Raw genomic sequence first — 27,431 nt, forward strand, 5'->3', positions numbered from 1 at the left:
CCTACACACACACACACACACAGACACACACACACACACACACTCCCCCTCCCGCATCTCTCCCGGACATTTATTTCTTTTCTTTCCAGCAACAGAGAGCCCTGCTGCAGCTTCAGAGCGCTCGCAGTGCGTCTCAGCCTACCCATAAGCCCCGCATATGCAAATGAGGCGGCGTAATAGGCAGCGCGATAGGTTCGCGCCCCCGGGGCGCCGTGTGATCAAAGCGGATCTCCTCCCCGTTAAGTGGCAGTCCGTTCGTCATCTGGATGCGGCCAGATTAGGGTGCTGCGCGTCCCGCTTATCCCGTGCATCTGGAATCTCAAGAAGGTGGTTTTGGAAATCGTCACTTTATGTAATGCTTTTCTGGCGCTGCATGGCGATGAAGACTCCCCACCCCTACAGACACACACACACACACACACACATGCACAACACCCCTCATCCACCCTCCCTCGGCTCTTTTTTTCTTCTTCTTTTTTGCCTAATGGCCGCCGTTTCTCAGCCCCCGCGCCTCTCCGGTTTCCATCACCTGAGTTGGCTGTTTGTGTCACTGCGGAGTCTGTCGGCGGCTCACGCATCTGTGCAAAAATTCATCGGGATAATGAGCGTGAGCTACTCGGGCAGAGGAGCCAGCTACACACACACACAGACACACACACACACTTATAATAACCACCACCACCAAACAATCATCATTTAGGAGAGATGGAATAACAGCGTTTTACGGTCCTGAACCAAGTGTGGAAGCGGGCAGAAAAAAGCTGGTGACGACCCGGACAAGAAAAATGTTACCAACGGTCAAGCACAGGTTTGAATATCCAGTCAAGTCAATCTACACGGCCCGGAGGTTGTTTTTTTACGATGTGCACAACGTGCAACATCTCAATCCTTTGGGGGGAAAGCTCCACGTGGAAGTGTGTCTGCAAAAGTGACCCTGTCGGCCGTCAGTTACCTCTCTTTATTCCCAACAGCGTGACAGAATTATAATCTTTTGACAGTTTATTATTGAGCAATAAGGTACAAGAGGCAGTACTGTATAGTCAATAATGTACTGTTCAAGGGTGCTGATAGGCTTAAGTCAAGAGGTAAAAATGAAAGCCCAAAGTATGGTTTACATTTTGTACTACTGTGTCATTTCCTGTCAAGTGTTGATTGTAAAAAAAAAAAAGAAATGTTATTTTTAACCTTCGATATGGTGACCCTAAATATAAATAATAATGATATACCCTATATAAATAATATACCCTAAATACACTGTACCAGAGGGAGGACTCATCTTTCCCCACGACTGAGAGTTTGCTGTTCATGCTCCCCAAAGGATGAACCCCAATGTTTGTTTTGTTGTCATCGTCACCTTGAACTTTCCTTTGAGTGTAACGATCAGGCAAAAATGTTCACTTGTAAAGAAAGACATAAGAATAGGCAGATTGTCGTGACATTCACCGGGGACGTTCATGCTCCCCAGAGGACACAATCCTTTATGTTGTGGTCAACCCACGAGCTTCCTGCTTGAGCCATCCCTCCGGCCAAACATGTGGACACAGGAAATAGCACAAACCTCACAATATCACAGGCAAATGAAGGTCAAACAGTAGATTCCTGCTCCCAAGTGGATAAACCCTTTGATACCAGGGGTCTGTCTTCTAGACAATAGTCTAGAACTTAATTACGATATCAAAAATACCACAATGTTTTCTTGTCCCTTTGTTTTTGAATGAGCATCGGAGGCTCCAGGTCGTCAACCTGCAGACGGCTTCAGGATTTTAGTCTCAGTAATTGCGTATCTGAATTTCCCCCCGGCAGCTTTAGAAAGAGGCAGAGCGGTCCAGCGCTCCGGTTTCCTTCCATTCGCAACCATTTGGCCGAAAGGTCAGATGGGCTATTTCGAAAAAGAAATGCCCCCGAGTCAAAATCAATGGGCAAATCGTGACGCCCAGTTCCCGTTTGTTGTTTGTCGTCTTCGGCGGCGGCGGCGGCGGTGGCGAGTCTGTGTGTTGTGTCTGTTCCATCAGTGGGGCAGGAGGCCGGGGCGATGCCTAATCATAGAGCGAGGGAGAGGGGGAAGGAGACAGAGAGACGGAGAGAGGGAAAAGGAGACTTGAGGGGGCAGAGAGCGAGATAGAGAGGGAGTTAAGGCCGGTGGAGATACATCACGATGTCAGACACACAGACACACTGCAGCCACAGATTCATCATCGCCACCGCGTCTGCAGGCGCAACTGGACATCGGGGGGGAAAAAAACGAGTGAACTGGAGAAGAGGACGGGGCCAAGAGAGGCGAGGGAAGATGAAGGGAGGGGTGGGGAGACGGGGGAAGACAAATTGGCTACCACACCTGGCCAAAATCTGGCCAAAAGCCCGTTCAGGCTGCTAAAGCGTTTCCACCGTGTAGCATTGTTAACGCGAGCGGGTTGAGGACTCGACCGTCGCTTTATTTTGCCTCTCCCATGTTTCCTTTCTGGGCATTTTTTTCTTCTTCTTCTTTTTTGTGTGTGGATGCGCCGGCGTTGCTCGAAACGTTTTTTAAAGCGCTCCCGAAATTAATTCCGACCCCGGCTCAACTTTGAGTCTCGCGTAGCTCCAATTACGAGCCCAGAGTTACGCCTCCCGCCTCGCTGTGTACAGCTGGAGCGCGCACACACACATATACGTTTGAATCCATGAATCGAATTACACCGATCGTCCGCCGGCACCTCAATACACACACACACACACACACACACACGTTTGTTGATTGGGCCCGGGCATCCTCCGCAAAGTGACCAGGTCACTGAGAGATTGGAGTTCGCCCACGCCGGGAAAAAAAAAAAGCCCCGTCAGCCAGCGAGGAGAGGCCCTCGTGTGTCAGAGGACAATGCAGCGGCCCCTTGGTTGTTCATCGGGGCCGATTTTCTCTGCTAGTTCACAGGCGCTCGTCCTCTGGCCCTCCACAAGCTGCTCAAAGAGCCCCAACCCCCCCGGCGGGCTGGCCTCCGGGGCAAAAGAAAAAAGCGTCTCCTGCTACCCTCCTCTCTCTCTCTCTCTCTCTCTCTCTCTCTCTCTCTCTCTCTCTCTCTTCCCTCCCGCCAGTGCCGACTTTCAAAGAGATTTCCAGCTGTTTTGGCGCGTCCCGATTCAGAGTTGTATTCTGGTCTTCTGGCCCTCGCGGATACGCAACACCTCGGGGTGAGCGCAGGTGTGGAAAGATCGCGTCTTTTCTAAAAAAAACTTTGCTTCACACTAACTGGGTTATGCAGGTGTAATTTATCTTTCAACTGGCTTTTTATTTTCTTTTTTTCGAAAGATCATACGAAGTTGATTCGGATGGTTTAATTATCGCAGGAGACGACGGGTCTTGTTTTCCAGGTCCTAAAGACGTGCGGGCTACTAAATAGCACACCGAAACCCTTTTTTTTATTTTTTATTTGTTGCTTTGTTGCCGGTAGTAACTTCAGTTCTACTTCACCTCAAGACATGTTACGAGATGAAAAAAAACACACAAAAAAACAGAAGCGGGCTTTAAAAGTACCTTTGGTGTTCCTGTGTGTTTTCGAATATTACAAAGTGCTGTAATGAGAAGGAAAACAACAAAAAAAAGGAGATTTTTTTTTTTTTTTTCATGCCTCAGAGGGAGATAGCGACTCGTCTCCTCGCTGTACCAGCCTGTAGGTTCACTTTTCTCTTTGTGCGCCAGAGCACTCCTTGGGACTCGAGCGACGGGGGAATTGGGCGTGCTGAGCGACGCTGGTGGCGAGGTGCCAGCCTCCTCTGCCTGGGATGTAAGTGAGAGGGAGGCAGGACACGTTTCAATTAGGCAACAAACACCGTGCTCGCGCTGAGGTCGGGGAGGAAGAAGAAAAAAGTAGAAGAAGAAAAACACACCCTCCCCAGCTGTCTTCTCCCTTCTGACCTCTCCCTAAAACACACTCCCCTCCAACGCTCCACCTTTTCCCCCCCCATTTAAAAATCTGAAGTGTCATTTTTTTTTTCCACTTTGTTTTTTGCCGAACTCACGCGGGAAGGACGGTACCGGGGGTCTCTGCGAGGTGATGCTGAAGTGCGCCAGCTCGGGCCTGCATGTTTCCATTAGATTGTCATGTTGGCTAATTAGAGAGCAGCAGCATGATTCACCTTGTTAATTAGGAGGACTTGCACACCACGGGCCCGGGGGCGGCGTGGGGAAGAGGAGCCCAGCCTCAGAGGCTGCTAGTCGCCCCGCTGCCTATGAAGATTCCCCCTTCTCATCTACCTTTTTTTTTTTTTTTTTCCCGCTCTCCTTTTTTTTTTTTTTGATTTGGAAATGAATAAATCATCGAGATCGTCCCTCTCTCGGAGTGTGAATATCTGAGTTCTCATCTTCTCCTGGATGCAAATTAGGCGTGATCAATAGAAAGGTGACGAGCGGCGAATCTAAATGTTAAAGAAAAGAAGAAGAGAGAGAGAGAAGGAGAGAGAGAAGAGACTGCGAGACGAAGCGCCAGCGCGGAATGAGACAAAGCGAGAGAACATTTAAAGTAGGAAATTTCCCCTTAGATAAGCAGTATTTTTAATGATCACCTCTCTCTCTCTCTCCTGGTGTAAGGCCGTCAGAATCTGCTTAACACTGACTTCTGGCTTCTTCGTTAAACACCGTTCGCTGGCAAAATGTGCAGCGCAAATGTTATTATTTATAAAAATGATACTTACTCCAATGGAAAGGCGTCTTTTGGACACTTTCAATTTATCACATAGTCTCTCTCTCTCCCCCCCCTTGCACATCCATCCCTCCCTACGCGGTTTAATTCCTGCAAATAAGTTGCAGATGAAGAGGAGCCGCAGGGTGCTGATAGTGACACCCACATAATGACCTTAGCTCCGGGGACGGCCGAGGGCCCTGAATAATTGGTCCTTGGCCCTGGAAACACTTCTGACATACTGCTCAGCTTCAGAGGACACTGTGAGCCAAGACTATTAGCCCGTGCATGTATTTTGAATTCATCTCCATAGGTAAAATAATATAATCACAAACAGATCCACTTGAATATTTAAGGGGATTTGCGTGCGTTCAAAAAGGACGATGAAACAGAATTTCAAACGCATTATTATTTTTTTGCATCTTTAATGCGCGTTTTTTTTATTGTCCACGTTATTCGAGGAGCTTAGTAGCAGCACAATAGCGCACATCTGGTAAATATATAGCAACGAGTGCCAACACAATGATGTGCAGATTCTACGATTCTACGCCGACGACTTAAATGTGTGTGTTGCATAAATATAGATTGCACATATTCAATACCTATGAGCGCAAGTGGACGAGACAGCTCGCGGGCACAACCCATAAGGCGCACGTGACGCGTGCGTGTACGTTATCAGATATTAAATCAGTGTTCAATATTTCATCTGGAGAGAACGCTGCCACGCACAATTACAGAGCGCCGTCGACGAAGTCCTCGTTTACCGAAGCAAAAAAACACAAAGACGTTTTTTTTTGCCCACATGAGCTGGTCAGGGCCGAGCCCGTCTCTTTGTGGAGCCTGAGCGCAGATGGAGAAGTGAGTCCTGATTGGTTCACTGCCCCCCCCTACCGCCCCCCCCTCTTCCTCGCGGCGAACTAACTGCCAGGCACCTCGCATGAAGAAAGGGCCTCGAGACGCAGCTCCCAGATGTTCGCGTAATGTCGGCCATGTGGGCGTCAGGTGAATGAGACTAGCGCATTAAAGACACGCATCAGACGACACGTACGTGAAATGTCCACACACAAACACACACACACACACACAAACGTGAAGCAGAGGGAGTCTCACACACAAGACGCCGTGTGTTTTGGATAGCCACATTTGAAATTGGTACTGATGTAGCTTTGTTTAGCATGTTAGCTTGGTAGTTAATTAGCAGAAAACAGTTGAGGGTGATGGGAATATCATATTTTTTAGCATATATGTAGTCATAAATGTAGCATTTGACACACATTTTAACTTAATGATGGAAAGGAGTTATTACAATACAGCCTGAGGGGAGCATGAATGCCTGTGCACAAAACTTTAACATTACAAATCCTATCCTAATAGTTGTTGAGACATTTCACTCAAAATCTTGAACGTGACCTTCACGGTGGCGCATGAGGAGACGTCAAAAGTCCTCCGGGTCTATCCTCTGGGTGCCGTGAATACAACGTTTTTTGGGGGGAAATCCATCCCACAGCTGACGAGCTTTCATTCTGAGCCAAAGACGGGCTGACGTCTCCGTTCCTGCAGCCATGCTGCCGGCGTGGATAAAACTAATAAAATATTAAACTCTCCCACAGAGTTCCTACTTTTTTTGGTTTTGGTCTGATATATAGATATAAAAAATAAAATAGAAATAGTTGAAAATCGTAAAAGCCTAAGGACTTGCATGGAGACTTTTTTTCATCCGGCAATGTCCATGTGAACAGTCCGCTTTCGGCCCAAATGAATATTTCATGTTTTCGCTATTAGGAGGCGAAATCACGGGCGATATGTGCTTTTGCTTACGAGAGAGGTGACGGAGAACGAGGGGTCGTTGCTGTGACCACGCCCGAGATGAGCGTACGTCCTCTCCAGCAGAGAGGAAGGAGTGACTTGACGCTGACTTATGGCGAGCTGCCGGGATGCCGACGTCCAGCGTGACTGAAACCGTCCGTCCGGCTGCCCGTGTGACAGCAGACAAAGCTTTCCAGGTCTCTGGTTGTAAATCAAGCCAACGAGTTGATAGACGACCTCCGAGCCGTTCTCTGACACCGCTTGACACCTGAGTGGCATTCTGATCGGTGTTAACTTAACATTGCACCGGTGTGTGTGTGTGTGTGTGTGTGTGTGGACCACACAAACCGGTGTGGAGTTGTTTTAAAGCTGTGTGTCAAACTCAAATCATGCTAGGGGTTTCTCTGTATTAAGATTGGTTTCCAGGAACAAAGGAATAAACCTTTTTTTGGTCATTTTACATTTACATTTACCCAGTTTTGATGCTATTTGATGCTAACTAACATATGCACATGCGCCATTACCAAGATATAGGATGGTTAGCATGATATAAATATACATATACACAGTATCTCTCACCATGGTATCGACTATAATTAGTCCTTTTGAATGTTTTTTTAGGTATTCATTAGGATTCAGCTTGATTCTTGTCAACATACTCCCAATTTAGTCCCATTATACGCCACAGATCGACCGATAGCCTCGCGCTACAAAAGGTTAGCGCCGCGATAAGAGATTAGATTGAAGCTTAAGCTTCAAATGAATGCACTCTACCCTGGTTCTTTAGGGAAGAGAGGAAAAAAAGCATTCACGGGGAATAAAAGTGGCATATGTTAAGTCTATATACACTGAGAGGCTCCCTGCTGTGTGCTGTTGGACCAGAGCTTTTTCTAAAAGGGCGGGGGAGGGGAGGGGGGGAACAGACCAACTCAAAAGCCACGGTCTGGCTTTCATGCCGTGGTCTTTGCAGGGCAGAGAGCCCCGTAGCTTCCTTCGCGGCCCCGTGGCTGCATGCGCGTGACGTCAAGCAGAGCGTGTTCTGCTCTACCAAGGACATCTGTCTGTAAGCGTCTGGGGGGCCGCGAGCAGCCCCTCGGGCCGGGAGGGGAGGGAGGGAGGGAGGGAGGACGGAGAAAAAAGCCTTTGTTAAAAAGAGAAGAAGATTTAAAAAAAAAACAGCAGAGATGGAGAGCGGGCGGGTTGGCCATCACGGCTCCTGCAGCTCATCCTCCCTCTCACTCCGAGCCCGTCGGGAGCTCTCTGCCGCTCTTGCCGTCCTTTCGGACGTTTTTGCATCATAAGGGAGACGCGCTTCTCTCTCTCTCTCTCTCTCTCGCTTTCTCTCTTGCTATGTCTCATTTAGCTCTTGATGGACATTTTTGTGACTGATTCATTATTATAGGCTTTTAAAAAAAAGATATATTTAAGTTTCAAGGGAAACGGCTAACTCCAAAGAACAACAACAGTGAGAGCCAAAGGGATCAATTTCAGTTATGCACTTTCAGCCCAATTCATGTATGTAACCCCCTCCCCCCGTCCATGCAAAAAAAAATAAAGCTCAGTACTGAAAAGATCACTCATGTTGCAATACATTATTTAGCTTTCATTTTGACATTTGGCTTTTTGTTTGCCGTCTGCGCTACAGATAAATATTAACATCCACTGCCCTCAAACTTATGTAAATGTGATTTTGTAAGAATCTTCCAGGACTTAACTCCATGACACACGCGGTCTGATGAAAACATGCAATTTGATATCCAGGGTCTGGATTTGTCAAGCATATTCAACTCCGATTCATAAATTACAAAGATTTGTTTTATTTTTGCGGGAACGGGGTTGGTGTGTAATGTCGTGTTCGTTCTCCGTCGTTACACAGCGATGCCGTTTATTCTCAAAGGAGAACGTTTACGTCTTGCGAGCTTCATCCAGCAGTGTCTTTTTATATATTTTTGTCGCTGTAATCAAATCATCATCGTGGATTGGAGGGGCGGCTGATAAAAACAGACCCCCGATCTGATAAATTTCAGATTCAGAGCTCACAGCGTCGGCTGATACGCACTTAGCAGAGCGTTCGACATCTGCGAGGGAGCTTTGAGCATCCGCGACAAGTGTTTCCTCCCCTCCTGGAAATTGAACACATTTCCAATTTCCCCACCCCGGCCGACCGCGACATCGTCGGCCGTCGTTTGTTTTTGCATCAATTCCCCTCGAAATGTTCTTGCAAAGCTGCAGATTGATTCTATCGGGCGTCTTAAAGAAATGTTCTACATCTCTTGACCTTTGCTAATAATTTGACTTTACAAGTTCCAAGTTCCCTGCTTTGAAAGGGCACGCGGGGCCCGACTGGAAGCACTGGTATTTAAGCGACTTCGGAGCGGCGGATACTCGCGCGCTGCCATTGATCGGACCTGGCAAATGTATGCATCCGCCAGCCGGTTGCTCCTCCGGTCCGGGATGAATCCCTGCTTTGACCTTTTGAGGGTTTTTCGGATTAGCGTTGTCGACGTTTTGTGTCTCAAAGGTCGGGCGGGGCTCTTAACTAGAATCTCAACAAACCTCGGAAAGCTCGGGACAGTTGATGATGAAGGACTGGAGCGGTTTCTAAGGCGCGCACACGTCCCTCCGTGGCTTCATAGCACTCGTACACCTGTGTGTACCCAGGCGAACATACTTTTATGTACATGTTTGAATTAAATGCCGCTCAGAACAAGGCCCTGAAGGGAAACGAAAATCTATCAAAGCGCGGCCTAAATCTGGCTCGTATCAGTCGGCAGCCATTAAAAAAAGGAAGGAGGGAAAAAAGAGGGAAAGGTAAAGTCGGTGCGGCGGCACCAGATTGAAATCAGAAATCAGTCTCCGCGGTGTCACGGCTGGCCGTTTTTACCGACTGGAAACGCAGACTGGGAGGGTTGCAGATGGCGAAATGAAGTCGTCGTTTATCATACAGTCATAAATCTGAGAACGCAGGCAGTTGCCGGGAGCCCATGCCTGGTGCCAACTGCCAGGCAGAGATGCCGGCATCCTGGTGCCATCAGGGAGATAGCGGACTCTCTCTCTGTCTCTCTCTCTCTCTCTCTTCTGCTCTATCACTCACTCCCTCTCCCCCTCTCCCTCTCTGCTCACTCTGCAGCGGGATTCTTTAAGGTCAGGCCTGGAGAGATTTGTGTGTTGTTTTGTGGCACAGCCTAATAGGGTTAGCATCGATAGCATCAATGCTACATTGGCCATGCGGAAGGGTATTTGTTTTAACTACAGCCTGCGCATTTTCACCATTGCCTGCTTTCAGAATCGGACCCCCCCCCCCCCCTCCACCCTCACCCACCCCCGACTTTGTGTTGTCAGCGTGTTTGAATCTTTCAACAGTTCTGCCGTGCTAAATGTGAAGTGGCAACACCCTAAAGGGCATGCCTCGCCGAGGGGGGGTTTAGAGGGGTTGGAGTTGGGGGGGGGGGGACCATCAGAGGCAACTGCATGCACATTTTAGATCAGACTTTATACACCAAAGCAACCTTTTAACTGAGCGCCATCTGAAAGTAACATGAAATTTTCTCCCCCCCCCCCACCGATCAGACAACACACGTGCCTCTCACAAACACCAGTGCCCAGCGCACACATGCTGAGAGATAACATAAAAAAGAACATGAAAGACATGAAAGCGCACATTGATTGTCCCTGTTCGCTTCAACCCGGGTCTCTCTCTCTCTCTCTTTCTCTCTCTCTCTCTCTCTCTCTCTCTCTCTCTACCCGGCGGGCAGGCACGTAGGCAAGCTGGTGGGTAGGCATTCCCTGCGCTGTGGCCAAGATTGATAGGCACGTGCGTGTCTGCGTGTGTGTGTGTGTGTGTGTGTACTGTGTTTGCATGTTGGAGGGAGTGCTGACACCCTCTGTGCCATGGCCCCGGGCCCTCACACATCCACCCAATAGAAAGGGCAGCTCGCAGCGACGCTGGGTTTCTCCCCCCCTCCCTTCCCTCTCCACAGCCCCGCGGCCAGACATGACATTACCTCGGGCGGCGCCTCCCCCCATTATGTATCGCGAACTACAAAAATCACAATGGGACCGTGTGACTGCACACACACACACACACACACACACTCACTCTCAATCTTTGACAGAAGCTCTGTTAATGGCTGACAACAGGCTTCCATTTTGTTTGGCTCCGGAGAGGTTATACAACACGCAGACGGACAGATAGAGGGAAGAAGAGAGATGCTTTAACTTCTGCGTTTGAGCCGACTCGTGTCTCGTCGCTCGTTCTTTGGGGCGAGGCCTCGCGGCGCGCCAGGATGTGACCGTTTTTTGGTGGAAAACGCGCTTCAAACCGTGTGTCTACAGGTCGTTGTTATTGTGCAGCTTCATGTGGTCATCGTCTACGAGGTACAAGAAAGTAAAAAATTGGGCTCATGGCAGTTTATTCACAGCTTTTCTGGTGTGAACGTTTGTTACGTATTTGGTTGCACTGTAATCGACAAAAGCCACCACACACAGGACGTATTACACATGTGTACATTTATCAGGGGTTGCAAATATTGGGGAAAAATTCACTTCCTGTATAGAGACGGTGAATGAACTTATCCTGAAATTTATCGAGCTGGCATCGGGCCCCCGGGTCCATGAGTTGCACTTACTAACCCAAACCGATGCCGAGGCCGTACAGGGGGTGTATATCTTCTAATGGTTCGTGTCGTCTCCTCCAGATGCAGCAACAGGAATTGGCGCAGACGAGGCAGCGAGACGCCAACCTCACAGCACTAGCCGCCATTGGACCCCGCAAGCGGCGCAAAGTGGACTCACCGGGGGCGACCCCATCAGGGACCGAGGTAAGAAGGAACCAGACCCGCTCGTTTGGCCGCGTCGGTCCAGATCCAGTTGCTGACGTCGACTTGACGGAAACCGTTTTCGCCGAGTTGACGTTTGTGGAAATCTTTCTGACAGTTATATTCTTTTGATTTGTGAACGTTGACGCGTCGGCCTGGCTGTCTTAGCACCCTACTGCTCCTTCCAAAAACAATAAACACGATGACAACCTACCAACTGGGCTTTTCTCCAAAGATTACTGTAATCCAATGTATTGCATTTCTCAGCTTTTCTTTTTTGCAGTGTATTTTGTTTTTGTGTCGACAGCTTTCAATGGTAATTTTCATGGCCATGTCAACCCTGACTGTAGTTAGTTCAAACCGGGAGGGGGGGAGGAGGGTCGCTGGATATGCAAAAAGCAATGAGTCACTGAATATCTTTCTCTAAGTCAGTGAATAAGAAATATAAATCCATTACTGCAGGTGGAGCAGTGGTTTCCAATTCCAGCAGCTTAAGCAAAGACACTTTTGTTTTATAATGCAGGATTTTCTCCTCCGTCCAATAACTGCGCTGTTGCTCAAGGTTCAGTCACTTTACGCAGAATCCTCCAGACTTAGGTCTGTAGGTCAAGGCTTGTGCTAGTCTGAAAGAGTCTCTGACATTATTTACATAAGTGCAGTGACCGACATAGCCCCGAGGACAATTAATCAATAATCTACAATACGCTGTGGTATTGTAGTTGGAGATGAGGCAAAACCACAGTCAGATTTTCTGGCTGCACAATATAAAAGCAGTCTGCTTTTTGTTTAGTTCATCCCCAAGGCTCTCCTGATAATTTAGCTTGCTTAATGTGGAACTCTTGTTTTACCTCCTCTAGTTTTCTGCCTGCTTCACTCATCTGCCCAATAGCTATTGCAAGTCAGTGTTCATCAGGACAACCCCATACACCTAGCTATGTCCACCCTGTTGTGGACATGTTCACTGTGACGGCAAGATTTAGTTTTGAAGCCTTGAGTTCGGTATTTTGCCCGTCGCCATTTTGTTTTTTTTTGCAACCAGAAGTGACACGACGGGGTGGCGCTAAGACATTTTTTGGCCACTCAAACTGTCACGATGAATTGAAAACACACTTTGAAAGGGGGATAAAGTTCAAAGACAAACATGTACTCAGCTGTTGGACTGAAACAACGCTGTGGTAGTGACCTGTCAATCACAAGGTCTTGTGAACTCCATAAACTCTTGTTTACAATGTTTACGTAGGTAATAAATTAAGTCATCTGTGTTGCATGTTGCAGGTCTGTAATAAGGCCGTCCAAACATTGAATTCGGCACAAATGTAATGAATGGGTGGGCTACCTGCTCTCATTGCTTATCATTCGAGTCTTCCACAAGCTGCTAGCTTGCCAGCTGTGAGTACTAACAATAGCCATGTTCTTTGTTTATGTTCATTGTGCTTACTTTTAGGGCAGTGGCTTCAGAGGCCCGAGGACACGGGCTGTCAGTCTTGACGACTTGGTGACTTTCTCGCCAGCTAAGGCATCTTTTGGCTCTAGTACTGCTAGGCTAGCTAGCTTCATTGGAAAAGAGTTAGAGACACCGGGCTTGTTTTTTTTAATGTAGTGTACTCTTGCTAGTTTCTCCAGATTACCAACCCTAGCTTTAAGCACCCAAATTAGACATGGGATAAGCTCTATAAGATACCAGCAGCCAAATAGTCGAGAAAATAGTGGTTTAAAAAAAGTACACGAGCTGCTGCACCGGCAGTTATGATAGCCACGGTGCTTGATGGGGGTTACTACCCTCGAATTCATTTCATTTCAAAAGTTTATATTCCAGTTTTGTTTAGTGACGGAGTGCTCTGGTGGGCTGGCGACACGCCTCGCAGCCCTCTGAACCTTCGTTCCCACGTGTTTTCATCTACAAATCAGCCGAAGATGAACAAACCTAATATAGCCGGTACCTTTTCGAGGACGGGGATTCTTTGTTGGCCTCCCTTAACCTCACGGTTTGAGTTTTGAGCACCATTGTTTTCCCGAACCAACACATTCTCCTCATGCTTCACCTGTTAAGCATTAGCCGAGTTCAGGAATCTGCCAATAGAAGTTGGTGAACGCGGCGAAGACGACAGAAAATATCTGCGTATGGGGCCTGGTGGCCGACTCCCATGTGACTCGCCTGGTCTGTTCTTAATTAAGCCGAACTGTCTGTTGTTTGAGGAGAAGCAGTGACTTGAGTATCGTGTTTCTCCAGCACAGGGCCATACATGAAGTCATGCACAGTTGCTGCACCAAGTCACATTTTCCTTGAGGCGGCAGGGCAAAAAAAAAGAAAACATTTAAATTCCACATATTCATCTGTAAATATGATGAATCTAAAATAAGCTGGAATTTTGAATGTCAATTGGTCATTTTAATAACCCGCTTATCGCGTTGCATCTTCGCATCCTTCGCTTAGCAGCAATATGCTGCAGAGGAGCATAGCGATGCACCCGGTAAAAAAGCATAAATAACAAAATAAAAGCATTACTTCTGGTCCTTGAATGCAGTGCCAACCTCTTTCAGAATGTTTTACCCTGATGGGTATTAGCCCGCGACCTTCTGCTGCTTTCAACACACACAAATAAAGGAGAAAAAAAGAAAAGAAAGAAAAGCTGCTTTCTCAAACTGCTCTCCCAAATGCAGTTATACAACATAAACATGAATATACATTATGCTGGAGTTGTTGTCTTTTTCTCTCCTTTTTTTTTCTTCTTTAAATGTCCTGTTCATGTTTAATTAGAGGGGCATAATGAAGTGAAGACACAGCGTGCCCCTCCCACGGAGTGATCGCAGAGGGGGCGGAGGAGGAATCTTAACTTATTTTCACTTCGTTTTCACCTCCTCACATTTCTTCATTTCACATGGGCTGGAAGCGCCCGCGGCGTTCTCTTTCCCTTCTCCAGAGCAAAGTGAATGTGACTTTTCTAAGGGGGTCACAGGATGCCTGGAGGCCTGTGGGTGTTACTGGACTGTTGCCTGCTCTTAGCTTCACTGAGGGGCTTGTCATAGATTTCATCTCCACAGAAATGAGCCGGGGGGCCCTGGCCAGGAGCACAAGCAGCCAACGTTATGAAGGGCCCATGCTGATTATTTCCCTCTGACATCGCATCCTGAGCTTTCCGCATTAATCCCAGACAAAGGCAGCCCTTCAGTGCTGCGCCAGAGCTCAAATTAGGAGCCAGATAATGGCCTTGTTGAGATCCCTCACTGTTCACGGAGAGGCAGAGCGCCAGTTGAAATCCTCCTCTCCTATATTCCCCCTCTTCCTCACCACCGGACCACCTTTTCAGCCGTGAGTCGCACTGTGACGGAATTCAGGTGACACAATTTCGCTCCCTTCCCCCGCAACCCGACCCCCGGCCCCTCCTTCCCACCTCCGTCCTCCCACCTTTAATTTGACGGTGGCTTGGCCGTGCGCTCGGGCCTGAGCCTGGATGTGGATGTGGATCGCCACGGGCTGTGAAACCGATAGCCAGTCAAGACCGAGCGTGTCTGTCTCCAGCCTGATCTCGTCTGCAGGAGGGAACAAAGGGGGCCTTACAGGGCTCCGCAGGGTGGATTAGCTCCAAGGAGCCAATGGCTGGGCCTGCCGGCTGGAAGAGGACCTGCTGTGGCCCCAGCGGTGGGTCACTGCACAGGCAGCCCCCCCCTCGCACACACACACACACACACCGACAGCCCCCCCAAAGCGCTCCATAGTCCCACAGCCCCGAACCCTTCCAATCAGCACACACGGGCTTTTTGAAGTTCAGCACAAGAGTCAAAGGGTGAGCCACCGCGAAGAAGTCGGAGGGGTGAAGTGCACCGACGGAGGGCAGATGAAGGAGAATGGCAACGCGACGCCCCTTAAAACATCAGCTTGAAGATGGGGACGCTAGTAGAAGTAAAAGGGCTGAGACGTTGAGGGAAATAAAAAAGGCAGGCTGGTCTCATGCAGCATTAGTAGCTGTGCCTACGAATAATAATGTGTTTTAATTCGTAGGCACGCCTTGAAATAATTGTTTGTCATGCGTGTCATCGTGAGTGAGTGAGACAAATTGAGATGGGAGGAGTTTGATGGGTCCGACGTCCGATGATCTTTCAGCCAGGAGACTCTTGTTCCTTCCCTTTGTGAAACGAGAAGTTATTTTAACCCAAAGGACAATTTTTTCCACAACATAGTTTAGTAGTTTAGTTGCCTCACAAAGCATTTCACAATCTTTTCCTCAACCTAACGAAGCAACCCAAAGGATGATCTTTTCCACAACATAAGTTGTGTTATTGCCTCACAAAGTATTGAGCAATCTTTTCTTCAACCTAACTAAGCATTTCAAAATCTTTTTCATGAACCTAACTAAGTAATTTACAATCTTTTCCTAGACCTAAAGTATAACACAATCTTTTCCTCAACTTAACTATGTATTTCACAATCTTTTACAAAACCTAATGAGCTATTTCACGATCTTTTCCGAAACTTAAAGTATTTTGCAATCTATTCCACCACTCACAATGTTTATCACTGCTAGAAGCAACTTTTCTGCTCATTCCTTGGATCTAAGTTGCACGTTTGGATGTATTTTGGAGCTGCAGCTTCTCCAAAGATAAACCATGTTCTCAATCCTCCTCTGTGGTCACATCAGGCTTCGTATATTGCACAGAGAAGAGGTGAGAATGGATTTCAGCTCATTGTATTGGAAAGAGAGAGAGGAGAGTGTAGTCGAATAGAGACGATGATTATTCCATCACACCCTCTGCGCGCTGTCCTTTCACACATTTAACATGATTTGAACACTTTGCTGTTTCATTTCCCCCCTCATCGATTCTTCATCTCATCTCCTCTCCTCCCGTGCCGGTGCGTCTCCTGTTCATCAGGACGGACGGAGACTCCCACGGTACATCCGACAGTTAGCGTCCAAGGTAACGCGGCGCAGCGTGTGCGTCGGCGCGCGGGTTTCCCGCAGCGTCGAACGCGCTCAGAGCTCCGAAAAAACATCCTTGACACATTTACCAGCTCAGAGTTATCATCCCGGCACTCAGGCCATTTATCACATCAAAGCCGACGCTTTGTTTGTTTGACGCCGAGGCAACAATATCTGCAGAAATCGCCCCAGTTCGTACAGCCCCCCCCCCCCCCCCCCCCTTACCTATCTGTCTCGACCAGCAGGCGCGACGTGAGGGACAAAGGTAGGCGAGCGGTTTTTAATAGTGAATCGTGGTCTATTTTTTCCTCTTCTTCTTCTTTCATTTGAATTCATTTCACCTTCTTTCTTTGAGGCTGTAGATCAGAAAGAAGGAGTGAGGCAATAGAGTGCGAGGCATGGGGAGAGAGAAAGGGGGGGGGGGGGGAGCACAAGGAAAACTGATGCCCTTTCCTCAAGCTAAATTAACAGGAATCACGTGGAAAACAATCTGAGTCTCCAATGAAGGAGGGAGGGTGGTGGTGGGGGGAGGACCATTAAAATTAGCCCCGAGCTATGGACTGCACCCAATATCACTAAAGCTGCACTCACTACAGATGTGGAGGCTGGCTTACAGGCAAACTATGCTCTGTTCTATAGCTACAATTAAAATCAACCTCGCTGCCAAAAAATAGGAGGGGGGAAAGAAGGGGAGGTGGGGGGAGAGAAAGAGAGAGAGTGGGGCGGGGGTGTGGGGTGGGGGGGGATGTAGAAAGGCAGACATGGAACATCAAAGACAGATTGAAATGTGTAGTCAGTAATAAGAGTGGTCTCCAGGCCCCGAGGTTCTCCACGGTCCCCTTGTTAATGAGAAATTTTGACCTCTGGTTTGTAAGTTAAACTTGTAATCTCGGTTAATGAAGTAAATCAATCCCAACTCGGGAGTGCTCGGGTGTCTCTCCCTTTGCCTTCTCCCCGCCAACCTCCCCTCTGTCCTTCTCTTTCTCTCTCTCTCTCTCTCTCTCTCTCTCTCTCTCTCTCTCTCTCGCGTCCTCCCCTCTCTCCCAGTGCGCCGCCCGGGAGTGAAACGGCCAGGTCTTCAACCAGACAAACAGGAAACTCGCAGATCGCGAGGGTTTCCGGAGCGGGTGGAGGGGGAGGGAGGAGGAGAGGGAGGGAGGGGGGGGGGGACTCAGAGGACTCGGACCAGCCAGGCTGTTTGGTTAAGAGAGAGAGTGGCCAAGTCAATGCTAGCAGAAGGGACAGCGGGGAGGAGAACCACTTGCTCCCCCCCCCCCTCCATCTCTTTCCAGTGATCTGCTGGGGATAGTGTTTAGTTTGAGAAGGCATGGCCGCCTGTTGGTGCAGTAAACAGTACTGCTGTTTTTTTTACTACCACAACATGCCTCCTTTCTACTTCCCTTTTTTATTTCTCCCCATGTTCAAACCAAACACACAGTGGGGGGTTTTCAGTGGACCCTACAGCCAACTTTACCTTTATTTTTTGTTTAGTTTTTTCTTCTGTTCGTCGTCTCGAGCTCCACAACAACATGGCGGCTTCTCTCAAATCCGCTGGGTGCATTGACGTTAACCCGCCGGATTAGCCGTTGATTTAATTGACTTATTCAACCGCTGAAGTGGGAAGGGAATTTGAATGCAGCGATTTTAGCATGATGCATAAGCATTCCTGTGTGGGTTCCCCCGCTCCACGTACCGCACACACATGATTAAAGAGGGCACGGAGAGGCTGCTATTGGTTTCATAATGTCAAGAAGATTGCAATATTAGTTTGACTTCACGTCTCTAGGCGATTCTGAGTTTCCAGCGAGGACCCAAAGCAGACAGAGTTGAGTCTTCGGTATAGTTACAGGGGCTCCTTGGCCCGACGCCAGGCGTTCTTAGAGCTCCAGCGCGGTGCACTTTGCCAACTTTCCCTTCCCCTGCACGGTGCAGACCATAGTGGTACCCACCAGTGATCTGCAGGTTAAAGCATTTAAAATGCAGCTTTAACATTAGCATGAAAAGATATACATTTGCTCTTTCGTTATACATGTATCCGTGCCCATTTAGTTCGACATTGTTTCACATCTTGTGTATTTCATAGATGTCATAAATACATATGACCTGAAATACTGGAAAATTATGCGGTTTCAATGGAACATTGCCATCATAATACATTAACACAGCACCACATACTGCAACTACAACCTACACTGCTGCGCATGCTTTTCATACATGGTGAATATTTAAGTTCACTAAAGAAATAAATCAAAAATTAAACTGTAAATAGCATCAACTTACTGAAAGCTGAACGGTAAGTTTCACACTAGCAGTCCTGTAAGGCTGTACTGGAGCTAAATGCTAACGTTTTAATGCTAACATGCTCACGTGGCTCATTGAAAAATGGCCGAAATTATTAAAATTCACCCTCAGGTGGATATGAATGTCTGTGCAACATTGGATGCGAGTCCCTCCAATAGTTTTTTTCAGATATTTCAGTCTGGACCAAATTTGTAGACGGAGAAACAGACATCCATAAAGCCACGTTGCTGTAAAACAAACAAACAAACAAAACAGGTTTTTCTACTAAAGAGACTGGGCGGCTTTAAATATTTTGTCTGGAGGTTTCACATACACGCGACAAATGCCTCCACATTATTTAAATTATTGTTCAAATTATAATTCAGCATGTTTGTAATGAAAAGAAACTCCACGCATCCTGTTTGTTCCACTGCCTCTGTTCTCTCAACCAGTCCGTTTATGTGCGTGTGTCCGGGACTGATGTCCCCTCAGCATGTTTCTCGTCAAAAAAAAGAAGAATAATTTACTCTCTGACACATTGGTATCTGGCTCTCTGCACAGGAAGCAAAATATGTACAGAAGGAGAGAGCAGAGGAGCCGCGATTGTCTGTTCGATGCGGAATATACGGCGACTGTCAACTTGACTCAGCATCACGGTCCTTTAATGTATTCGTTCATGGAAAGGGGCTTACAGAGCCTCCAAGATCAGTAACACACACACACACATGGGCTGTCCACGTTCCACCACTCATTTAGGTTAGATTTTCTAGTTAGTCACACTTAAAGAAATAAGACAGTAATTAAACACTCTCAGAGGACTCCCACTCGTTCCCACAGATCACAGAGGATTCACCTCTCGCTCACATCGCTGCGATGAGTCCGACTGAGCTGCGAGAAAAAAGAAAATCCATCTTGACTACAATAAAAAAAAAGCCTAAATGGACCTCATATGTATTTATGCACGTGAACGCACACATTGGTGTTAACACTGTACTCTCCGTGTTGAGATAAGAACCTCCTATATATCCATATTATACATATCCATATTCAAAGTAGTAGTATCCCCCTCATTCCTGCCTTGAAAACTTTGCCCTGAAATAATGGTTAAATATACAGTTTTGACAACAAAGTTGAGCCCCGGGCACTTAAGAGATACCCATCTTAAAGAAATTAATTACCTCCCTTGTTAATCTTGATATAATTAAATTTCTGAAGAATGAAATTCGCTGCTTCCTCCACCTCCCCCCGCCCCCCCCCTCCGCTGCCACCGCCGTCCTCCTCCGCCTCGCTGCTATGGAGGCGAGTCGATAACGGCTGGCTCTCTAGCTAGCCTGCCGGCCGGGGACATGAGGGACGGCCTAACATCCCGGGACCCCACGCTGCGCCGCGCCGCCGCCGCCGCCGCCGCCGCCGCCGTGCTAACCCACTCGCCTCGTCCTACGCCTTCACCGCTCACAGGGATCCGCAGGAAGAAGAGAGAGAGGCCTGCTTCGCCCGCCCGCCCTGCGCCCCGCTCGCGCTCCTGGAGGAGATGGAAACTCTGGGCTTCAACCCGTCGGCGTCTCAACGACGCGCGGCGAAGCCGACTGGAGAGTTGGCGAGCGCGGGCGCCGCGAAATGAAGTCGTCAACACGGAGCCTCTGAAACTTTTGGCGGCAGAAGCCCCGGAGAGAGAGAAAGAGAGAGAGAGAGAGTTCTTTCTGCTGCGGCTCACTTCAGAAACTCCTGTCACATTTTTTATTTTTACTTTTCATAGGACCCCACCCGCCTCGTGACGCCGTTAGATTGAACCCTGATCGCTCCGTGCAGAGCGCCACCGCGGCATCACCAGGGACGACGCGGGTCTCGTCGCTGTGTGTTTCAGTTTGTTTCCCCTTTGACGATAAGTTTGATGTCAGCTCCATCGTCAGCTGTCAAGGCTCGAGTCCGGGGAGAGAACGGGGGGGAAAAAGAGCTGGAAAGGATCTTTCAGGGAGGGCGGAGGCGAGGTGGTTATATGTACGGAGTCGGCAGAATACAACTAGACGGCAGGAATGCCAACATAGATGGTAGTGTGAGCTTCCAGAACCTGATTCAGGACTTTTTATTCGGCATCCTGAGCGCAGCAGCTTTCTTCCTGAAAACCCAGCGACTCACTAACGGGCCTCCATCTTTATATTTCCTGCACCGCTGCTCTGCTGGAGCAGTTTTACACACAGCTGGTTCAGCGGCTGATTCTCTTGTACGCGTAACCTTGGGGTCTTGATTAAAGTATGCAGGGATGTCATTGGTAGTGAACCCTCGGTATGTCGATGTAACTCTGCGACGGTGGAAGGTTGAACACGGCATGTTTTAGTGGTGCGAAAAAAGAAACTGCAGCGTAAAGGTCACCCATCCGACAAATGTATGGAATGTTTCAATGACCATGAATGATGGAAAAGTACATGTTTTATCACATAAATCACCATCAAGACTCGGTCTCACCCAACAAACGGCCATCTTTCGACCGGAGAAGAAGTGTTTTGTAGTTTTTCTAACACAAGCAACAACCTCTTGCTTAACCTAACCAAGTGGTTTTGTTGCATTTGTTTATGTTTATATACACTACACTACACATACTTTGCATTTTTGCACTTTCTCTATTGTTCAAATTGAATTTCCTAAATGAATACACTCTGCTGTTTGGAGTTTTGCTGTATATATTTTTCATCCTTGTCATTTTTATTTGTGTGTCTGTAAGCTGCTACTACAACAAACACATTTCCACTCGGGTGTAAATAAATCTATTCATCCATTTCACGTTCCTAAAACGTAACTATGTGTTATTCCATTTAATGCAACTTTATTTTGTATTGCTCAAAATCACAAATTACAAATATGCATCACTGGCTTTACAATGTGACGCCCTGTGTAGCCTCGAGCTAACTGAGATAGCCGACACGTGCTGCCGGCTTTCGGCGGCGAACGCACGAGAAACGGGGCGTGTCTTCTTGATCTCGTTTGAGCCGCTATGCGAGGACGCGTTGACCACTGGCCACCTCGTTGATTGGCAATCATTTTGATTTCAAATGTATATTTGATTTGATAAGTCACGGGGAGTTGTTGGACCGTTGAGGGCAAACAAGTGACTATATTGTTCAGCGAGTTGATCATTCCAACCCCTGAAAACAGACGCCGTTAACTGCCCCCTTTGTAGTTCTTCTCAACAACACCCAGAAGCTCCATTTCCCCCCCGAGGCCACTGGGAGAGGCGGCGTTCTGGCTCCCAGTTCCACTTGAACCGCCTCGCACCACCCGGATCCACCGCCAGAGCTACTCGGCTGGACGGAGACGATCCACGTGAACGAATCCACGCGATCGTCTCGTGATGAAATGTCCTCGCGATACGGCCGCCTGTATTTTGTCTCAGATTGAAAGAAACAAAAGAAAACAATACAGAGCAAATCTAAATTCATCTTTGGGAAGAAAAAAAAAATGGTGAAAGGAGAGCAAACAAGGCGATCCATTAGTGAGGATGGGTTATTGGCTGGCTTGCCTCTTCTCATGGCGGCCCATTAAAAGTGGTAATGTCTGCCCGCAGCAGCGCCGGGGGAAGGAGAAGGAGGCCATGGAAGGCATATTTCACATGCATCACACACTGGAATTAAATAGACCAATGTTCCCTAAAAAGACTGAAGTACATCTCTTTCTGATGTGCGTCCCGGGCAAAAATTCATTGATCTTAGAATGTCCCTTGGCAATTATAAAATATTAAATCCAAGTCGCACTTTTCAGCTCGGCTTAATTTTTTTTTCTTCTTCTCCCCCCCCCCCCCCCCCCCCCCCCCTTCGCTTTTTTTTTTTTTTAGCTGCTTTTCCATTTGACCAATTTAGAAAAGAAAAAAAAAAAAAAGTTAGAAATGGATCGTCTTGAAAAAAAAAAAAAAAAAAACAGAAAAGGAAAAAGCGCTGATAATAACGGCTGTGCCCACTTTTAGATATCTTCTGTTATGTTTCTGTATTGTGTGTTTTTTGCCTTCTTCTTTCTCGGATCATTAAACGGGATGAGCTCCACAGAGCGGCTCGGCGCCGTAAACCAGGAAGCTTCTGTAAACGGCCGCGTGGAGGCACACGGGGGAGCGGCCATGACGCGTGACGTCTTTATTCCCGAGCACGACGTCCTCTCCGGTGCCCCGCGAACATCCGTCAGCTGCTTTCCATGAGGTCGGCGCGGCCCCGGCGCTCGCCTCCCACGGCCCTTTGTGTCCCTCGGAGAATACAGACCGCGGTTAATTGCCCGAATCATTAAATTTAACATACATCTCAATAAATACAAGGCCAGCTGTTTGACAAGGCACACAGTTCATTAAGTCCCCTTGCTTGTTTGTCGACCCCCTAATTAAGATTTAGAATCGATCATTGGGCGGGTAATGTACGGTGGAGGTGGAGGTGGAGGTGGAGGTGGAGGAGGGGGGGGTACACGCCCAACGAGGGGGAAAAAGGAATCGGCATCCGCCTGCTAAAGCTTTCACCATTTAGCACAGTGACTGCGATGGGAATTAGACATCCGGTGCTAATTAGGGAGGCCAATTAAATGTGAAATTTGGGCGTTTTTTTTGACAAATAATCTCAGCAGAATTGAGACGTTTGAATGTTATCCGTCCTGAACGGAGAGAGGATGAAGGCGATTGGCTCCGGTGCTGTTTGGAGATGTGTGTGTATGTGTGTGTGTGTGTGTGTGTGTGTGTGTGTGTGTGTGTGTGTGTGTGTACACACACTCCCAGTAGTGGGGAGTTCAAGGTCCCTGACCTTCATGGACATGTCCGTACATGCCCACAAAGTGTTCAGCAGAGGTAAACAGGATTAAATTTGATGTGCTAAAAGGAATTGCAATAGCAGAAAGGGCTCTCGTCCGGACGCCGCCATCACCGTCGCGGTGTTTTGCGAGGACAGCCGCCCGTAGCGCTTGATCTCCGCTCTACCACCACCACCACCACCACCACCACCACCACCACCCGAAACAAAAGAACTCGCATCGCCTTGAGAACCTCGATGTTTCTGTGTCTCTCATTCCCACTTTGATTCATGATCACATGTATTTTTCAGATTGCATAAATTATGTATTTTTCGGGGACTAATGAACGCCCCTCCACTGATAGAACTTTGGGAGAGTTGTGAGTCGACGGATGCGGCCTCAGTGTTCCCATTCGCGCGTCACGTGGCGGCTCTGAGCGATGGACGCCGCCCTTTTCCGGAGCCATTTTCACTGAGAGCCACACGATGTGAACGTACCTCCCGGGCTTGCCGACACACTCCTGCTTTGTTGTGTGTGTGTGTGTGTGTGTGTGGTCTGACTCGTTGACAACTATAAAACAGCCTCCCCTCCCCCATGCTGTCTATATTACCTGTCGGACATATTCCCCACTGCTTTGTCGCCCGCAGTACCTCGCTGCACCTCCACCGTCGGGCGCGCTCTCTCTCACTCTCTGTTTCGTCGGAGCCGATAACAAAAAGCCGCCATCGCGCCGCGGAAAGGCAACGTCTGTGGCTGTGTGCCCAAGACGTCGGGATAGACCAGGCGGCGCCGGGGGCGTGTTTGCGGGGCGCCGGCGGGTGAGTCCCGCGGCCTCCGCCCGGCCGCCTCAGGTGCAGGAAGCGAACTGAGTGCTTTTCCTTTTTACACGATGTGTAATTATTATGGCAGACAAGGGTGTGGATTTAAAGCAAGTCAATATGTAGATAAGAGTTTTCTGTGCACACACACACAGACACACACACTCACAGCTTGCCTGGGAAATGATGCTGTTGTATGTGGTATAATAAAGCAGGGTTGCCAAAATGCTGTGCAGGTAGGAAGGAAGCCTTCTGGGCCCGTGGAAGAGGAGCCTGATGGGAGGAATGAAGCCTCCAGAAAGAAACGCCAGAAAGAAAACGTGTCATGAGGAGCTTCTTCAGCTGAGTCCAAAATATTTGATGCTGCCTGCCATTATTACCCCCACCCTCCCCACCCCCCACCCTCCTAAACTGCTAATCGACAGCATATTGTATGATTTCATATGAACTGTGGAATCGTTCCATATTTATCAGCACAGCTAGTCGCTGCATAAGCGGCATATTATTCTATCAAAGTGGAAGAGACGACTCCAAATGCCTCCCAAAGACATTTGTTCAAAAGGTAACATTTACTTCCAGCCTCTCGCCCTCTCGGCTTGTCGTATGAAAGACGCTGACGCTAAAGGAGGGTGGAGGGGGGTGGGGGAGGTGGAGGGTCACGCAAACGTTGGCGGAGGCAACTCTATTTAAGAAAAAGAACAATCCTCCAGTAAAGTTTTGGGTTCTTTCTGGGCCATCTATATAAAACATGAAGCTCTCTCTTTCCCCAGTAGAGCCCGCATTTTAATCAGACCTGCTCCTTCAGACGGCCGCCTTCCTCCGCTCCGTCAGGTGCACGGGGGACCTGCGACGGCGGCGCTGCAACAAAAAAAGGAGAAGAAGGGAGTCTACGATGGCTAAACGGTGTCAAAAACGTCCCCCACGCCCCCGTCTGTGTCGATTTTGAGATCAAGGAACGAGTCGGGGCGGCGGGAGAGAAGAAGAAGAAGAAGAAAAAAACTAAAATGTGCTTTCTCATCGCCTCCATCTGCATATCCCTGTGTGCGGTGTGTTCCTTTCCTTGTAAATGAAATGTGTCGCTGCTCGTGAGGATTTGGATTTGACGGCTGACAGTTCGGCACATGTCTGCACGAGCGCCGGGATCCGCTGCCCCCCCCCCCCTCCTCCGGCTTCTCCTCGTGTCGGTGTCTGTGTTGTTCAGTGCCGTGCTATTCTGCTAGCCTGCTCTTCTGCCTAATTAGGCCATCTTTCAGGCCCCCCCCCCTCCCTCCGCGTGGTCATTTACGTTCGATACCACTGTAAAACTGATAGGCTTTTAAATGTGTTAACCAGTTGTTCCTATTTGGAGCGTTTTTCCTAGTCGCAGACATCAAAGGGCGGCGGCGGCGGACCACGAGCCTCATTTGGGACGACTTCTCTCAGCCGTCCTGCTGCAAAAACACCGCGGTTATTAACTCAGTCGCCACCCTCCCATTCAACTTGGATTAAAAATTCAAAAGCGGCAGAAATGACAGCGCCACACCACTGAAAGTAAAGGCTGCAAAAAAAGAAAAGAAGAACAGAAAAAACCAACAAGGGCTCATTAGCGAAAACAGTTCTGAAGACAAGCATTCTGACTTGAGACTCATTACACTTCTCCCATTTTAACTCTAATTGGGTTCATTTTATATATGAAACGCCTTGAATATTTAATGGCGGAGGGGAAAAAAAAAAGTTTTAACTTCTGATACTTTGTGCAGCCGAAGAATACTCGGCCGGCGTTAATTGTCCAGGTTAGCGGGCACGCTGTCGGCCATTTTTTTCCCGCGCTGCTTTTTTTGCTCTCCCCACGGAAAACACCAGAGCGGAAAAGACATTGAACGCATCGTTTTGTGGTCAAAGCTACTGATTGGCTCTTACAGTTGCCTGGTTGACGCGTCACGATGGAAACGCCGTTTGTTGTCACGTTAGCGTCCGTCTGCACCGCACAACTGGGCGTTTTATTCGTTCAATAGGTGGAAATAACCAATATGTGAACACACGGTGTTATTACCCAGCAATCCTGTGTGCCAACTGAGGCTACAAAGAGCCCGCCAAGGAAGGAAGCCTTTGTAGTGTTTAACACGTAGCTCAGCTAGCCGCGGCTCAGAGCATTTTAATTAAACAGATTTAAAAAAAACAATGTTATGGTTTCTTCATCTGGTTTGCCTTCACACAATCTTTTGTTTCTCCCAGGTTGGGAAAGAACAAGAGAGAGAGAGAGAGAGAGGGGGGGTGTTTGGTGATGGAGGGGAGGTTCCAGGCAAGAAAAGTTTGCACTTCTTTGTTCGGGAGCGAGCTTCCGGGTTGCGGCGCGGCTGTTTAGCTCGGTGACCCCGCGACTCGTCTTCTGAGGAACCGCGCGAGCGGCCCCTGCAGGAGCGGCGCCCCGGGGGCGCGGCGGCTTTCATCTCGGCAGTAACCTGTGGACTTTGAAACTCAGGGCGATGGAATTGCAGCTTTGTCAGTACACTACTAATTAGAAAATTCCTGACCCCGAGCGAGATGTTTTAATTATGTGTTGTGTCAACGAGTTTGCAGATTTAATCCGCCCCGTTGATACACACTCAAGTGTGCAAACGCCGTCGCGCTCCGCGGCGGATCTGGCGGAGCGAAGCCGGGTCGCCTTCGCTCCACCCCCCCCCTCACCCTCCTCCTTGGCCCGCCGTGACCTTGCGCCATTCGTTAGGATCACGCGCTTAAGTAGCTGAAATTTGGACGTGGCGTTAACGTGTGAGCTCGCCATGAAAAAAAAAAGAAGAGAAAGAAGGAGCTCTGCTCTCGCCTGTGTGTTTTTTTTGCGGGCGGGCTGAACAATGTGACAGCATTGTGCTGGGGTGTGAGCTCTCTGTTGCAGTGAGTCAGTGTGAGGGGAAGGCAGGAAGGGGTTAAACAGAAATTGAGCGGGGATGCTGGGGGCAGCAGTGCTGCAGAACATAGCAGTGTTCGTGCGAAGGCAAGTCATTTCCCGAAACACTGCAGACACATGGCCTGCGGCGCTCTAAAACCTTTGGAGACCAAAATGGCTTGCAGGAGTTAGAAGTAATAAGGTGTTTTTTTTTTTTTTTTTTGCCTTCTTTCTCCTTGACTGAAAATTCTGCACGGTTGCTATGCATTGCCATGGAGCTGTGGAGCTGTTTTTATGGTTTATGTGGGCATTAAGATGCTCTGCAACTGGCCATTTTTGAGATTTGTTGTTCTTTAGCAGCGAAGCAAATGGAAGTTGTTTGTTTAGAAAGTGATTCCTTCATATTTTTTTTGTTTTTTTTTGCCGCGATCAGAATGCTAGAGCTCGCTCTCATCCCTTTGTGTTCCTCCCTTTATGTCCTCTTACCGTTCACAACATGACAGATGAGCGAAAGCATGCATGAA

The 27,431-nt window shown here is 48.4% G+C and overlaps 1 protein-coding gene across 2 annotated transcripts in view; it reads left to right on the plus strand.

The window, feature by feature from the left end:
- LOC137785263 (transcription initiation factor TFIID subunit 4-like) overlaps window positions 1-27,431 on the plus strand; it is a 76,931-nt gene that overhangs the window by 39,864 nt on the left and 9,636 nt on the right. For both annotated transcript variants that reach the window (XR_011077469.1, XM_068576407.1), the window contains exon 13: window positions 11,156-11,278. Coding sequence is in view for 1 of the 2 variants with exons in the window: in XM_068576407.1 (XP_068432508.1) it covers window positions 11,156-11,278 (123 nt within the window). In the remaining variant the exon portion in view is untranslated. The remainder of the gene's footprint in view (window positions 1-11,155; window positions 11,279-27,431) is intronic.

The sequence above is a fragment of the Clinocottus analis genome, unplaced genomic scaffold (assembly GCF_023055335.1).
Source record: "Clinocottus analis isolate CAN_PGR_092001 unplaced genomic scaffold, fCliAna1.0.p SCAF_1, whole genome shotgun sequence".
Taxonomy (NCBI): Eukaryota; Metazoa; Chordata; class Actinopteri; order Perciformes; family Cottidae; genus Clinocottus; species Clinocottus analis.